This window comes from Capsicum annuum, chromosome 2 (genome assembly GCF_002878395.1).
Source record: "Capsicum annuum cultivar UCD-10X-F1 chromosome 2, UCD10Xv1.1, whole genome shotgun sequence".
NCBI lineage: Eukaryota > Viridiplantae > Streptophyta > Magnoliopsida > Solanales > Solanaceae > Capsicum > Capsicum annuum.
This window is the reverse complement of record NC_061112.1, coordinates 102077567-102093402: the sequence shown is the minus strand read 5'-3', so window position 1 is coordinate 102093402 and position 15836 is coordinate 102077567. Positions and strand designations below refer to the sequence as shown.

General features: G+C 33.2%; 1 protein-coding gene across 4 annotated transcripts; it reads right to left on the bottom strand.

The window, feature by feature from the left end:
* Positions 1–2371: 2371 nt before the first annotated feature.
* On the bottom strand, positions 2372–15583 carry LOC107858854 (F-box protein SKIP14). Of its 4 annotated transcripts, none has more exons than XR_007052179.1 (4): positions 15193–15509; positions 14185–15005; positions 3357–4101; positions 2372–2921 (listed from the first exon to the last, which is right to left on the bottom strand). XR_007052179.1 is itself a non-coding variant. In XM_016703654.2 (3 exons), the coding sequence occupies exons 2-3, from the start codon at positions 14962–14964 to the stop codon at positions 3547–3549; spliced, it is 1335 nt and encodes a 444-aa protein (XP_016559140.2). In that variant the 5' UTR covers positions 14965–15005; positions 15193–15509; the 3' UTR covers positions 3049–3546. The 4 variants fall into 4 exon arrangements, 2 of the variants coding, with proteins under 2 accessions (XP_016559140.2, XP_016559139.2); XR_007052178.1 differs by having other exon boundaries at positions 14185–15010; positions 15193–15508; XM_016703654.2 differs by lacking the exon at positions 2372–2921 and having other exon boundaries at positions 3049–4101.
* Positions 15584–15836: the final 253 nt, after the last annotated feature.

The following is a 15836-nucleotide window of genomic DNA, read 5'->3' as shown; positions in this document are numbered from 1 at the left end:
GTCCAGGAACCATGTAACAAGGAATTTCTTAATTCCCGCATCCTCTGTTTTATATTTTCGTTCAAGTGCCCCCCACAATTTCTTCGATGTCTTAGTTCCACTGTAAACATTGTAGAGGTCGTCTTGGAGAAAGTTAAAACTTTAATCTCCAAAAACAAGCTATACAGGTTCTGAAAGTTATTTCCTTAAGATTGTTATTTTCCTTCTACGGGTAAAAGAATCTGTATATGCAGAACAACAACTTCAACTAGAGTTCAAATATAAACAAGAGCACAATGAAGTATATCAAATACCCTCAACACAAGATCAAAATGACCTTTCCAACAGGTGTATTTTATTTTTTCAGAAAATAGATGAAACAGAAATGAATAAGGCCAAGTTGTCCGAATTCACGGAGTTTCCTTAAGGAAATAATTTCCCTCACTGTACCCGAGGTTATGGAATTTTTCCTCCCAGGATAAAATGACCTTCAATTCAAATATAGTGGTACCTCAAATACTTGGACTCGTCGAACGCACTCAATAGTTTAAATGATCACACATAATTTTTGAAGAGAAGAAGAGTATTTTTTATTCTGAAATTTCGTTTCAAAACCTGTGGAAGAAGGTAGGTTTTTATAGCCATAACATGCCTCTTCTGAAAAGAGGCAATGGTTCATGTCAAAGGTTTACACATGTTCTGTAAATTCATGTCTGTTCATCCAATGAATGCATCTTTTCCTGAAGAGTCATCTCTCTCCATGAATCAGTGTGTCCTTTTGCTGAAGGATCGCATCCTTCTGAAACAACACACCAGTTCGAAATTACAGAAGCATCAGTTCGAAATTGCTGAATCATTGCATTTGTTGCTGCATGCATGCATAAATGGAGAATACTGTTGCATTTTGGTAGATTCGGATCATCAAATAAAATTTGTCCAAAAAGATAGATCTCATCGTTTGCCAAATTCGAGGCCTAGGCCGAGCGACCGACGACGACGACGACACGAAACATCTCTTAATTCTTGCCTCACTTAGCATGTGGAGTAAGTGCTTTCTATTAAAAACACTCCATAGTTCACTTCTCCCACGATTGTGGGAGAATTAGTGAACTTTCCAATTTTGGGAGTACACCTTCTAAATTGGTGTCTCCTTTCTTCCACCACATTTCTCTCCATTTTTCATTCACACCTTTTTCATACATATTGAACTCAACATTATACACTCGTGATTCCTATATATTAGGTTAGTTATGAATTATTCCTACTACAATTTAATGCATTATTCAAAAATATTTAGTAATCAAAAATTTTGTTGATTTCTAAACATTAAAAATTAGGAAAAAATAGTAAATGAAGATTATCTATTGTGAATATTTTTAATGAAGAGCAAAAAGTTCAAAATTACTTTCGGTATTCACACTTTTAATATATTATAGATGTAGATGTAGATACAACTATTTATGGAGTTGAAATTGATGATGGAGTTCTGTTTGGTTATACTTCATGCGAAGAATATCTTGAGCAATATTGAAGCTTGAATGTAGTACAATGTAACTTAAAAAGTGAAGTGAGTTGAAAAACAAGTTATAAGTTGAAAGACAGCTTCAAGTTGGATTTGAAATTTTCATGATCAAATATTGATTTCGAATAACGTAAAACATTATTTATTTTTTTAGAAAAAAAACATAATCATTTTCATGGGAAACCAGTACGTAGAATCCATGCCGAGCCAGCGAGGTAGTAGTACATTTATCCCTGCGTTATTTTCCTGGTACAGTTCATTCAGATCAATAGTTTTCAGCGAGATGCCGATCACTAACAAAAAATTCCCTCTGGTGTTCCTTTTTAAAAAATAAAAATGAATTATTACATTGGGAGTAGGGAAACGGAAAATGTGGAAGGGATTATAAAGTGGGAAATTAGTGTCATTTAGGCAAATGCTTTTTAGTGATTATAAAATGGAGACTTTTTCTATTCCAAGGTATCTGTGAGTTTTGATTTTAAATAGAATTGCTCTCACCGTTCTTTATTGTGCAATTATCAGGACAACTACTGCAAATATATCAGTTTTGAATTTGGTAGTTAGATGTCCAAAAATATTGTAGTAGTACGTATTATATGTTTTTTATTTGCTCTGTTTTTCCATCAAAGAACGAGTCTCTAATTTTATAATGAAATATCATTCTAACACCATACCCAGTGAATAATGAAATACCATCAACGATTCAATTAAATATTTTTTTGCTTGAAGAGTCTCAAAAATTGACTTCTGTTAATCCAATTACAAGTTCTGATTTTCTATTAAAATTCGTTTGATAAAATATACTGCAACTTAAAAGAGCATATCGAATCGAAGTTAATAACCCAAAACAGAAAGTGAAAAGCCTAACCGTACCGAATTTGGTATGATATTGGTACGGCATTTTTAAAAACTAAATACTGAAACTGACATCTTTCAAAATCATACCTAACAGACCGATGAACACCCTTAATTAAGGTAATAGAACGTTTCTATGCTCTTTCTTGTAAATAATTACAATATAAGTCGAGACAGAAAATGAGTACTCGAGGTTAAGCTAATCACAGATTTAGCATATGCTAACCAACAATGTCCCAAACTGAACCACATGCACTGAAAGTACCTGTCTGAGTTTCAATAATTGTCTCAACCCAATCTTCGCCTCAATGCCAGCCAACCAACCAACACTGACACGTTCTTCTTCAACTACACCACAAACAAGTAGGCCTTAATATTTGCAACCCCGCATTCCGTCGACTTCGTCTGTCCACAAATCATCATGCATATTCCAACTGTTTTAGCACTTAGCAGTATACAAATTTAATCAGATTTCTTCCTCCCAAGCTTCTAGTGGTGTAACATCCTGAATGTATTTTTGCCCCATCATAATGTCATTAAGTTCCGATCCAAAAGCACCCGTTTTCTATATAGAGATCCAATCGTCAAAATCAATTAAAAAGAAAAGTCATCTCCTTTGTGATTCAACAAAATCATGACACAGCATGCATTCAACATAAGGGTTACTCAACAAAATCTTGGCACAACATACATTCAACATAAGGGCTACTAAACTGAACAATGGCACAGCATGCATAAAACATAAGGGTTACTCAACAAAATCATGACACAGCATACACACAACATAAGGGTTTCTCAACAAAATCATGACACAGCATACATTCGACATAAAGGGTTACTAAACAAAATCATGACACAACATGCATACAACATAAGGGTTACTCAACAAAATCATGACACAGCATGCATACATACAAAATACGGGTACTCAACCAAATAATGATACAGCATGCATACAACATAAGGGTTACTCGATAGGATCATGACACAACATACGTACAACATGAGACTATCAAAGCCCGCGCGAGAGATCAGCTTCTTGTTTCCATGTTTCTTTCCGGTTCGACAATAATCAAATTCCAATTTCTTCAAGATAGACAAAGGACTTCCATTTTAAATCTGATGCTCAAAAGCACTATGTGATCCCAAAGCTTTCCCACAGCCAAAAAAAGCAACAAACATTATGCATCCTAGCCAAAGAGGTAGAAATGGTAACCCTCCCCTTTGTGAACAACAGTGGTTTCACACAAAAAGGGATTTTTCTGCTCCCCCTTTTGCCCACCCAAGGGTTTTCTCCGGCAATCTAAACAAAGTAACTCGAAATGGAGCAACTCCACATAATCACAATTAATTAAGCAACATCCACAATCGATACAACGCGCAATGCATTTAGTACAAGCCCTGCACAACTGAGAGGCAGATTGCTTCTTTTGGCAACTCTCTGAAGGGCAATCATAAACTAGCTCAAGTCGCTGGCATATCGGGCAAACTTCAACGTCCATAGCACGGTCATCATCAGAAGTGAAACGCAAATGTTCACTACCAAAAAACCGTGGCTTACGAGTAGTTGGCAGCACGCTATCTACACCTATTAAGAACTTGAACTCTTCGATGTGCAGGTTTGTCATGCCAAACAATCCATAAATCCCTAAATATTTAAGTCTTGTTTTTCCAGCCATCTTCAAGACTTTTAAGTTGGAGAGCATACCATCTGCAGTGAGACTCGCACATCCTGGGACATTTAACTGCATGAACACAGTCAAACATGACATCAGAAAACTAGGCAAGTAAGAAGAGCCTGAAAGAAATTAATAGAATCAAATTCTATTAAATATATGGCAAAAACAAAAAGAAGAAATTAATAGAATCAAACTGAAAACGAGATACAAGGAAGTGAAGAGCTATATTGTAAGAAATTGAATGGAGTAAATGAACTTCCAGAGAGGTGAAAAGGAGGTGAATGGAAGACACTATAGTATAAATACTACCAAAACCGGTAGAAATAAGGTCATCGGTCTGTTACTTTCTTAAAGTTGTGTTGATGAAATTGCTGATGCCATCTCTCAACATAAGGAATCAAATGAAACGAATTATTATTGAGAATTTTCACAGTGTGCCCTAAGACAACACCTCTTAACACAACTTGCCCATTTACTTTTTATATTTCATAGGAAATCCGTAACTAAATCTATCACCTACTCACTAAATTCAAAAAAAATCCATAACTAATTTCTATATCCATTTTTGAGTTTATTCATTTTTAATAATGTATTACCTTAACACTTGCTAGTCAATCTCCAGTTTTAAGTATTCTGATAAATACAGTACCTATTTCTACTCTTAAAAATTACTTATTTTCTCTTTTCCAAATCAAGTGCGTTTCCATCCCCAAACAAATCCTTGCCTTCCTCTTTGACTCAACAGTTCTCTGAAGCATTATTTAATTCAAGTTTTGTTTAATTAGAGGACATTGTCTTCGCTTGTCAAAGTCACCAAGGCCTTGGATAAACCTGACAAGTATGGAAGCAGATTGAAGAGATGCCAACATTTAAATTCAGTGGGGTTTACAAGTTAGGTTTCTAAATTCATTTTTCGAAATGAAGAGTTGGTGCTTGATTGAACAATTAGAAGAAAAGAAACAGTAAATTAAAAGAGAATTCCGAGCCCGTAGAAAAGTATGGCTATAGTTTTATTTGAATTTTACACGGTATGCCCTCTTAGCACAATTTACCTATTTATTGTTTATACTTCATAGGAAATCCAAAACTAATTTCTATATCCCATTTTAAGGGGTAGTTTGGTAGCTGGTTTGGAAGTGGGTTATTCACGTATTAAATTCTACATAAATAATACCACGTTTGTTAGCTGATTAGGGGAGGTAAATTATTCATATATAAAATCAATACAATGTTTGGTTTGCAAATGCTTTAGTGGTTGTAAAATGGCGACTTTTAAGTTTATTAATTTTTAATAATGTATTACCTTAACAGTTACTAGCCAATCCCCAGTTTTAAGTATTCTGATAAATACATTACCTAGTTTTCTACTCTTAAAAATTACTTAACTTTTCTCTCTTCCAAATCAGGTGCATCTCCAACCCCCCAAAACTCCTTTCTTTCCTCTTTAGATGTGCAGTTTTCAGTTACCCATCATATCTTCTATAAGTTGCTTGAATCCGAAATTCAAACATTACCCATTTAACTCCTGCTAGGGTGGCCGTCCAATGCTTATGCAATTGGTTTCGGACTTCCGAGGAATTGGGAAGAAAGAAATTTACGGAGAAGTAATATGAGATGCTCGAAAGTGCTTTAACTTCAACAAGTTCTGTTAATCAACATATTATCATTATTTACTTCATGTTTTGCATTAATTAGAGGACATTGTTTTCGCTTGTCAATGTCGGCAAGGCCTAGGAAAAACCTGAAAAGTATGAGGCGGGTTGAAGAGACATCAACATTAAATTCAGATTGCATGTAGGGTTTAGTATGAGAATGTGTGGTTTACAAGTTAGGTTTCTAAATTCATTTTTTGAAATGAAGAGTTTGTGCTTTGATTGGACAACTATAATATAATAAAAGAGAGTAAATTAAAACAGAATTCTGAGCCTCTAGAAAAATATGGCTATAGTTTTATTTGAATTTCACACTGTATGCCCTCTTAACACAATTTACCCATTTATTATCTACACTTCATAGAAAATCCAAAACTAATTTCTATATCCATTTTAAGAGTTGTTTAGTAGCTAATTTGGAAGTGGGTTATACAGGTATTAAATCATGCATAAATAATACCACGTTATTATTCATATATAAAATCAACAAAAATGTTTGGTTTGCAATTTAGAAACCCGCATAGCCAACACATGTATAAGTTGTGAGGGAATAATGTATAATTTTATGCAAGATGGATGGTGGAATAACTACTACTTCCGTTTCGAATTAGTTGGCCTTTTTGCCAAAAATGTTTGTTTCACTTTTAGTTGTCCAAGTTGTAAAACCAAGACTATTTTGTACATATTTTTCCCATTCTACTCTTGATAGTATTAAGTATATCCACATTTTTCAAAATTATTGAAAGTAAACAATTTTACATTTTCAAAACTATCATGAAATGTGAAGCTTTACCTTTTTCTTGTTAATTCATTCTTGTTTAAGCACTTAGTTATTTTAATAATATTAGAGTGAATCACCTTTTAATAATTTTTTGGTGGAAAAGTTAAGTTCTCAAATTTTGTCTCCAAAAAATTTATAATTTGAAGCAAAATATAGAACTTTCAGCTTAATAAATGAATTTGCAAAATACTTAGTTAGAAAGAATACATTTGCAAAAATGAAGTTATTGTGAAAATGAAGAGTCTTGTTGAACGTTCAAATTTGATGCATATTCTTGGATAGAGTAGTAACGGAAGCAAGTGCTCAAGATTTCAATTCTCCAATAAAAAAGTTAATTATTTGTAGTTTTAATTCTAAAATTATAGGTTCTAGACTTGATGCATACATGAAATGAAGTAATTGCATCAAATTTCTATGTTTAATCATTGTATTGATTATTGAACTTTAAAATGCAAATAAGGTAAAAAAAGTAAAATGCACCTCTAATTAGAGAAAATATACCCGAAAAGTCAAAGACACACCTAAACTATTGAGACAACCTAATACACACCTAAACTACGTAAAAGTGAATTTATTTACATCCCAAAAGCTGATGTGGCAAAAAACTAAAAAAGAAAAAGAAAACAGGCGCGTTTTTTATTTTTTTTCTTTTAAAATATAGCCACATGGACTATTTTACCAATAAAATAGAACTTAAAGAAGTTGTAAGGTAAAGTTCATCTTCTACAAAATAAGAAAATCAATTTAAGCTCAATACTTGAAATTTTATTTCTTTATTGATTGATAGATATCGTTAGAGAGTATTAGTTGTAGATCTTCATGAACATTGTTTATTCCTATTTGAATAAAATCAAAATAAAAAAGGAAAAAAAAAATCATAGCCTCCTCTCCTCCATTGATATCTTTCCTGTTCTTCTTTTTCTTTTCTTTTTTTCATTTTATCCCTCACCTCTTCTTCATTTTTCTTGTCAATATCATTTTACTTCGTTAGATCTACTTTTTTCACTAATTAACTGCTTATTCTTCGTTATTTGATGGTGAAATTGGTGATTAATGAAAAAATTAGTAGTGGGTATGTTTTTGTTTTTGATGATTGAAAATGATCATGTTGTAATTTTGACGGTGAATGCAAAAATTTGTGGTAATTGTTGTTGTGAATTTCGATAATAACAATGGTGGTAGTGTAATTTTTGAGGTGAATATATGACTTCTGATCTCGATTTTTTGTGGGTCATCTTAAAATTTTCTTGTAAAGATTTGAGTTTTTTTTACCATTATTATGGTGGAAATGAGAGTTGTTAAGTAAATTTGTGTGTTTTTGATAGTGGTGGAACAAAAAATAAATAATTTATTAACAAAAGGAGAAAAATAAATAGGAACAAGTTGTCTCCCATGAAAGATTTACAACTATGGTCAAAACAAAAAATTTTCACAAGCTAAGATATTTAGTAAAAACTTGTTGCGGTTTTTAATAATAACAATATTTTGGTGTAACTTTGAATTTGATGGTATTTTGTGAAAATATTTGTGGTGGAGATGTGGGTATTGATAACTTCAATGGTGAATTGATGGTGTATAATGAAGAAGAAGCAATAATAATGACATGAAATTTATTTATTGTAATTTGCACATATTATCTGACATGGCAGTGAATGTTGATGATGTGTGGCGAGTGCAGAACACCTCCCATCATGAGGGTGGTTGTATGTGCGTTAGGGTGTAAAAGTATTCACTTTTACATAGTTTAGGTGTGTCTTAGGTCACTTCAATAGTTTAGGTGTGTCTTCGACTTTTCGGGTATAGTTTAGGATGGAAATGATGACTTTTTCCCCTCTAATCATTGATTTCTTAATGGATGTGTCAAGGCCACAAGGGCCAACTAATTCAAAACGGAGGGAGTAATACATGCATAACTAATCTCGGCATAACTAATGTCTGCATAAAATAATACATAGATTCCCTCATAACTAATCCCTACATTATGAATACCTACATAACTCTAACCAGTTGTCAAACAACCTCCAAGTTTATTAATTTCATAGTGTATTACCTTAAGGGGTCGTTTGTTAACTAGTTAGAGTTTTGTGGGAATTAATTATAAGGAAATCTATACATTATTTATGCAGGATAGAAAGTGAAATAACTAATCTAAGAATAAACAAACCGCGCATAACTATGTATTATATTATGCAAGTATTAGTTATGTGGGATTTATTTATTCATGTATTACTCCCTCCATTTAAAATTAGTTGGCCCTTATGGTCTTGACACGTCCATTAAGAAATCAATAATTAGAGGTGCATTTTACTTTTTTGCCCTAATCTGCATTTTAAAATTCAATAATCAATGCAATGATTAAACATAGAAATTTGGTGCAATTACTTCATTTCATGCATGCATCAAGTCTAGAACCTACAAATTTAGAATTGAAACTATAAATAATTAACTTTTTTATGGAGAATTGAAATCTTGAGCACTCTATTCTATTACTACTTTATCTAAGCATATGCATGAAATTTGAACGTTCAACAAGACTTCATTTTCACAATTACTTCATTTTTGCAAATGTATTCTATTCTAACTAAGCATTTTGCAAATTCATTTATTAAGATGAAAGTTTTAATTTTTGTTTCAAATTATAAAATTTTGGAGACAAAATTTGAGAACTTAACTTTTCCACCAAAAAAATATTATAAAAGGTGATTCACTCTAATATTATTAAAATAAGTGCTTAAATAAAAATGACTTAACAAGAAAAGTAAAGGTTCACATTTAATAATAGTTTTGAAAATGTAAAATTGTTTACTTTCAATAATTTTGAAAAATGTGGATATACTTAATACTATCAAGGATAGAATATGAAAAATATATATAAAATAGTCTTGGTTTTACAACTTGGACAACTAAAGTGAAACAAACATTTTTGGCAAAAAGGCCAACTAATTCGGAATGGAGGGAGTAGTTATTCCACCTTCTATCCTGCATAAAATAATGGGAAAAGGATCAAAAATACCCCTCTAGTTTGGTTTATTGGTTAAGTTTCTAGTTATAATTGCGGCTAATTGTACCCCTATCATTATCAAAGCTAACAAAAATACCCGTACTTGTAACACTTTCCCACCAACGACAATTTAAATTTTCATATGCCTTAACATTTAGGTGAGGTGGACGCCACATGGCATGCCACCTCACCACCAATTTTTTTATTCTTTTCCTTTTCTCTTTATCCATTTACAAAATCTCTAATCCAAAAATAAATTCAACTTCATTCTTGGGTTTACTAATTAATTAATTAAGCTAATATAAACTAAGAAAAACCCCATCCATAAAATAAACCCCAAAACTCACAACCACAAAAAGAAAAATCATACTCAAACTTTGGAGGTGTGGAGACAGACTTTGGATTCTAAAGAGTGCTCGCTGAGCAGGACCAAATGGAGCATTTAGAGTGCAAATTCAGTGATGCATTGCGTGAGGCAAGTGTAGAAGTGAGGCTTGCTACACATTCTATCCCTAAGAGAGATAGTTTCAAGTATCTTGGGTCTTTTCTCCAGGGAAGTAGGGACATCGACGATAATGCCATACACCATATTAGTGTAGTATGGATGAAATGAAGGCTTCCCTCCGAAGTCTTGTGTGATAAAAAGGTATTCCCAACACTTAAAAGATAGGTTCTACAAAATGATAGATAGACCGACTTTGTTGTATGGGGATGGGGGCTGGTGTTGGCTAGTCAAGAGCTCCATGTTCAGAAGATGCAAGTTGCAAAAATGAGGATGTTGAGATGGATATCAGAGCATGCTAGAAATGATAGGATTAGGAATAAAGATATCTGGGACAAGGTGAGAGTGGCCTCTGTGGTAGACAAAACGAGGGAAGTGAGGTTAGGATGGTTTAGTCATGTGAAGAGTTTCGCAGATTCCCCAATGAATAGATACGAGAGGTTGGATATAGTGGGTATGATGAGAGTAAAGATAGGCCAAAAAAATATTGGGAAGAGGTGATTAGACATGACATGACATAGCTTCAGCTTATAAAGGATTTGACCTTATATGAGCAAGTGTGGAAATTGCAAATTAGGGTAAAAGGCGTCTGTCATAGTTTTAGCTTTATACTTACAATATTGCTTTTGATTTGTATCATGTTGTTTATTGCGTTTAGGTTATCGCACTATTTTGTTGTTGTTACTGTTTCCTTATTAATTGCTATGTTTTCTTCATAATCCATTTTTCTTTTTCATACCTACTTTGATTTGTTGTACTTGAGCTGAGGGCTCTCCAGGAAGAGCCTCTCTACCTAACAAGGTAGGACAGGCTCGGCGTACACTCTACCCTCTCCAGATCCTACTTGCGAGATTTCATTGTGTATGGTGTTGTTCTTTGGATGCATTGGGGAAAAGAGGTAAGAAGGGAATTTATGTGGAAGTAACATGAAATGCTCATAATTACTTTGACTTTAACAGTTCTTTTGATTACCCTATAAGCATTATTTACTTCAAGTCTTGAATTAATTAGAAGACATTGTCCTCGTTTCTCAGTGCCGACAAGGCCTTGGAATAGCCTGACAAGTACGGAAACGAGTTGAAGACAATCGACATGGAAATTCAAATGGGGTTTAATATGAAAAAGTAGGTTTACAGGTTAGGTTTGTAAATTCATTGTGTGAAATGAAGAGTTGGTGTTTAACTAGAAGAAAAGGGAGTAAACAAAAAGAGAGTTCCGAGTATCTAGAAAAATATGGGTATAGTTTTATTTGAATAATGTCAATAATTTTGGCGTGATAATTATAGTTTTGAATTGAATGTTGCAGTTTTTGGACGAATACTACAATGTTGAATTGAATATTGTAGTTTCAAATTGAACATTGTCTATAATTTTGGTTTGAATATTGCAGTTACGAATTAAGTATCATAGTTGTGGATTGAATACTATATACCCATCGAAAAAAAATTATATAGTTTCATAGAAAAAGTTGTTGATTGGGATAGAAACAAACCATAATATTCACTAACGATACATTTCCACAATAAATGCTAAACTTTAGGGATATCGCATATAACACGTTGCCATTGAAAACCTAATATTCTATTTCTGCTAGGCTTGATATATCGTGTAAATATTAGTAGGATTCTTTACATAATTACTATTACTAGGGTATGTTGCGCAAAGAGGATCAGTAGGAGGTATATATACAAGTTCTCCCGTTCATTATTTCCAATAATCGGCACATTACTAAACATTGCACTTGAAGAGGCAGTATCAGACATAGTTGATACTATAAAAAGCATCTCTTCTAAGGAAAGATCAACAAAGGTTCTGACAGAACGAAATAGATGAACCCAATAACAAGAAATCCCAATATACACTTCTAGTTAATAGTAAGCCAGCACTACGCTTGAAATGAAACCAAAGTCCTATGGTGTAAAGACTGCAAAATATTTTATTGTTGCCTCAATTCTAAGCAAGTTTGGGCCGTGCCATGAATCCTCAATATCCACTTCACTTAATATGGAGCCCTTTTATTCAAATACTCAATAATCTTGGTTCTCTAATAGTAAATGTTCTCGTTATTTTCTATTGACATAAAAATCTTTATGGAATTAACAAGACTCCTACAAATAGCAGACCTAATAAAAATATACCAACTATCAACATAACTATATTTTAATCCCAATAAGTTATTAGGTTAGATAACATTTTTTGCTTCTATTGCATTTTTCCATGGCAAGTTTGCATGGTTCGAGAAAAAATTAGGTCTTCCGAAACAACATATCTATCTATATATCTATATAAAGCTAGGCTTTGAGGAGGTGATGTGGCATGTTTCTCAAGACAAGTGCATTTATGTTTTTACTCCTTTTCTTAACCATTTTCTTCCTCAATTTCTTGAAAAATAAGATGTCATTCAAAGTGCCTTTACTATTAAAAGTTGTGCTTCTGCGAATTAACTTTTTTTTTGCGTTTGTTTTCAACAGTTGGACTTTGATATAAAAGATCAAAAGACCTTTTCTAACTCATAACTTTTGTTTGTTCCCCTTAGTTTTGAGACAACCTCTCGCTGTCAGCTTCTTCACCTCAACCTTTTCCCAATCCCCAAAGGTGAATCTAGGACTTCTAGTACATCGGTGTACCACTTAAAGAAACAAAGAAGAAAATGTGTATTAAGTGGGAATTGATCCCTAGTCCTCTAGATAACATCCAACCAACTACAACGTTTAGCCTTCTTGTAACATGGGTGCCTCCATTACCAATTTTAGAAAATATATACATAAAATACCTATTTTTACGAGAGACCATGAGTTAACATGCCCCATTTTTCACATGTAAAGTCGCCCTGCCAATCTCCAACTTCTACTGTCCTTTTATTTGTTCTTAGCACAGTTTTTCCATGCACTCACAGAAATGAACCATGAAAAAAATACATTAACTTGGGCTTTTCTAGAGCAAAGTCATGCACTCAACGAATAGACCTTCTCGCAGGGGATAAAAGAAGCGTGATTGGTTATGTACTTATGTTACCACCCCATGGTAGATGGTTGGAGTGTATATAAAACAAAATTCTGCTCTAGGAAATGTGGTTTGACACTTTAATTCCTTAGACCAAAATAGTTCTTTATCAAAATGATTTTATTGTTTGATTTCTAACTTTCATTTATCTTATATATAAATGACCAAAAATCCCTTATTGATCAATTATTAAGTTTCTTCCCTCACTTAAAATTGTTTGTTTTTACATATTTTAACATCCATTTCTTTTACGGTTTCAACCAATCTTTTTTCCTTGTCCCTGTATTGTTTGTTTGTCATATATTTGATTTCCATTTAAGTGTTCTTTTAAATTCTGTTACCATGGAGTTTGGCATGCATTTAAGTGCATTTATTTCTACACTTCTATTTTGATCTCGGATCCGGCTCCTCTCTATTTCTCATCGTCTCCATTCTCCCAAGTTACTTGGATGGGAAACACATATGCCCAATTTTAAAATTAATGGTTTAGATTTACCTAACCAAAACTAGAACTTAACCATAGATAATTAGTTAGGATAATAGATATATTTCATAATATTTGCTCCCAGAAGATTAGGTAATCCCACAATTCTAGCTACCATATGATCTTTCAAATATATTATCACTTGCATTTTCCCAATCATTTACATAGTTGTTTACTTTCTTACTCTACAAAGATCATTCTTCTTTATTCTACATATTTTTTCTTTCTTTTTTTTATTTTTACATTTAACAGTGCAAGATTCATCCTTAACCAGACATTATCAGCTAAAACTTGAGATGGCTAAGCCAAAATTAACCCCTTCCTTGCCTCTTCTGTCACATATAGGCTTTCACTAACACAAACCTAGCAATGTTTATTAAAGTAGACTTATTGCACTAGTTTCAAACACACACAAAATGTTAGGGGTTTTTGGAGAATTGGTATTATACTGCAGAATTGGCGTTACACCTCTCTTGGACCAAGAAAAATAATTTTTCCTCATTATCCCTTCATTTTTCATTTAAATCCAAAACATCTAAATACAGTTCCTAATAACTATTTTATACAATTGCTAATATTACTTATGTAAAACATTTAAATGGAATAGGTATGAGAGGATTCACATAAGACCTAAGAAATATTACTGCTTACAGTAATAATGACAAATTCCATATAGACATAATGATAAAATTTAGCTAAGCAAGCAACAAAAGAGAAACAACTGACCTTTGACAAGCTGGGATTCCTATCAAGTACATGCTTCAAACCAGCATCGGTGATCTTTGAGCAGTGAATGAGACTGAGAGAATGAAGATGGCCTTGAGCCCTATTCGTCAACTTTATAAGAATATCATTTGTGATCTTAGTACAAAATGGATAATCTATGTGAATACTTCTCCATAAAAGTGGATCTCCTATAACAGCATCACGTAAGGACTTGCATACTTCTTCAACTGCAAGAAGGTCCCTCAAGCCTAAATAACTGAGGGCCAACAACAACGCATCAGATGGATTACCTCCATCCATATCATCTGTTGTTTCACCAAGATTCCAATACTTCTCATAACTAAAATCCATGATCTCCTTCTTACCATCTATCAGACCATGGCCACTGTCCAACTCCTCTCTGAAATTCATCCCAAACAGCCCACAATTTCCATCTATCAACTGGAGACGTGCACCCTCATGAACTCTCATTTTGCCATTCAACATGGAATCAAGTTTCACAACCTCATTATCGTCAGCCTTAAACCCAACATCCTCTAACCAACCTGTGTCCTCTTTACTACTTTCCATATTAAATGGATCCGGAGGCAACAAATCAGCAATTTCATCAGATCCCTTACTGAATTTTCCACCTTTACAATCATAAAGCTCCTCTTTTTCCCAATTCAAACCCGAAAAATCACCAAATCCATCCACCCTATCAGTTAAGCATCTCTCCCCTAAACACCAAGCATAGAACCCAAACCCAGCTGAGCATCCTTCCCCTCGATTCAAGGCCATAGCGTCCACCCAAAACAATCGCCTAAACAGACTTCACCCACCTACTCTATACCAACGAAAACAAAAACCAACATTAGTTTTTCAATAAAAACCCGAAAATCTCAAACACAATTAAACAAAAACACAAACTTTTTTCCAGCAAAACACGAAATTCATACAGCTCAAATATATAAGTTAAATTTAAACCAAACACGAACTAAAAAACGAAAGGATAGATGAATAACATACCTGGATTGGCCCAAAAATGGCAGCTATAAGACCCAAAAAAATAAGTAGAAAATGAAAAACTGATTCACTAAAAAAAAGAACAGATTATTGGGATGGAAAAGGGATAAGTGAGGATAGATGAAAGAAATCCAAATCCAAATCGAAATGAAGGGGGCTTTGAAGCGATAGAAAGAGGGTAGATTGTTGTTGTTGTTTGTTGTGTTGTGTGTATAAAATCGATTACTTCGATGTAGGAGAGAAGGAGAGGAAGGATTTTGTAAATGTAATGTATTTTTCTTTCTTTGGTGGGAACATGTGGCGCCAGATTTGGTGGGCGGGCGGCCCTATATACCATTGCACTAAATTTGGGCTGATTATATTCGATTGGGGCTTCCTCCGGAATTGGTAACTTACTAAATCCTTCAATGTTTAAGTATTATAGTATTTTATTCCAACAATTTATTAAATTACGTTATTTCTTAGATTTTTAAATTTATAATACATATAATTAGTGATATATTTAAAATAGAAAAGATTTTATTTTATGAGTAACAGATTCAATTATTATGGAAAGTAAAATTAGGCACAAATTATGAAAATGATAAATCTGGTTTCAGATGTATCATAATAATACAACTGATTCCAAATGTATCACAATGATACAT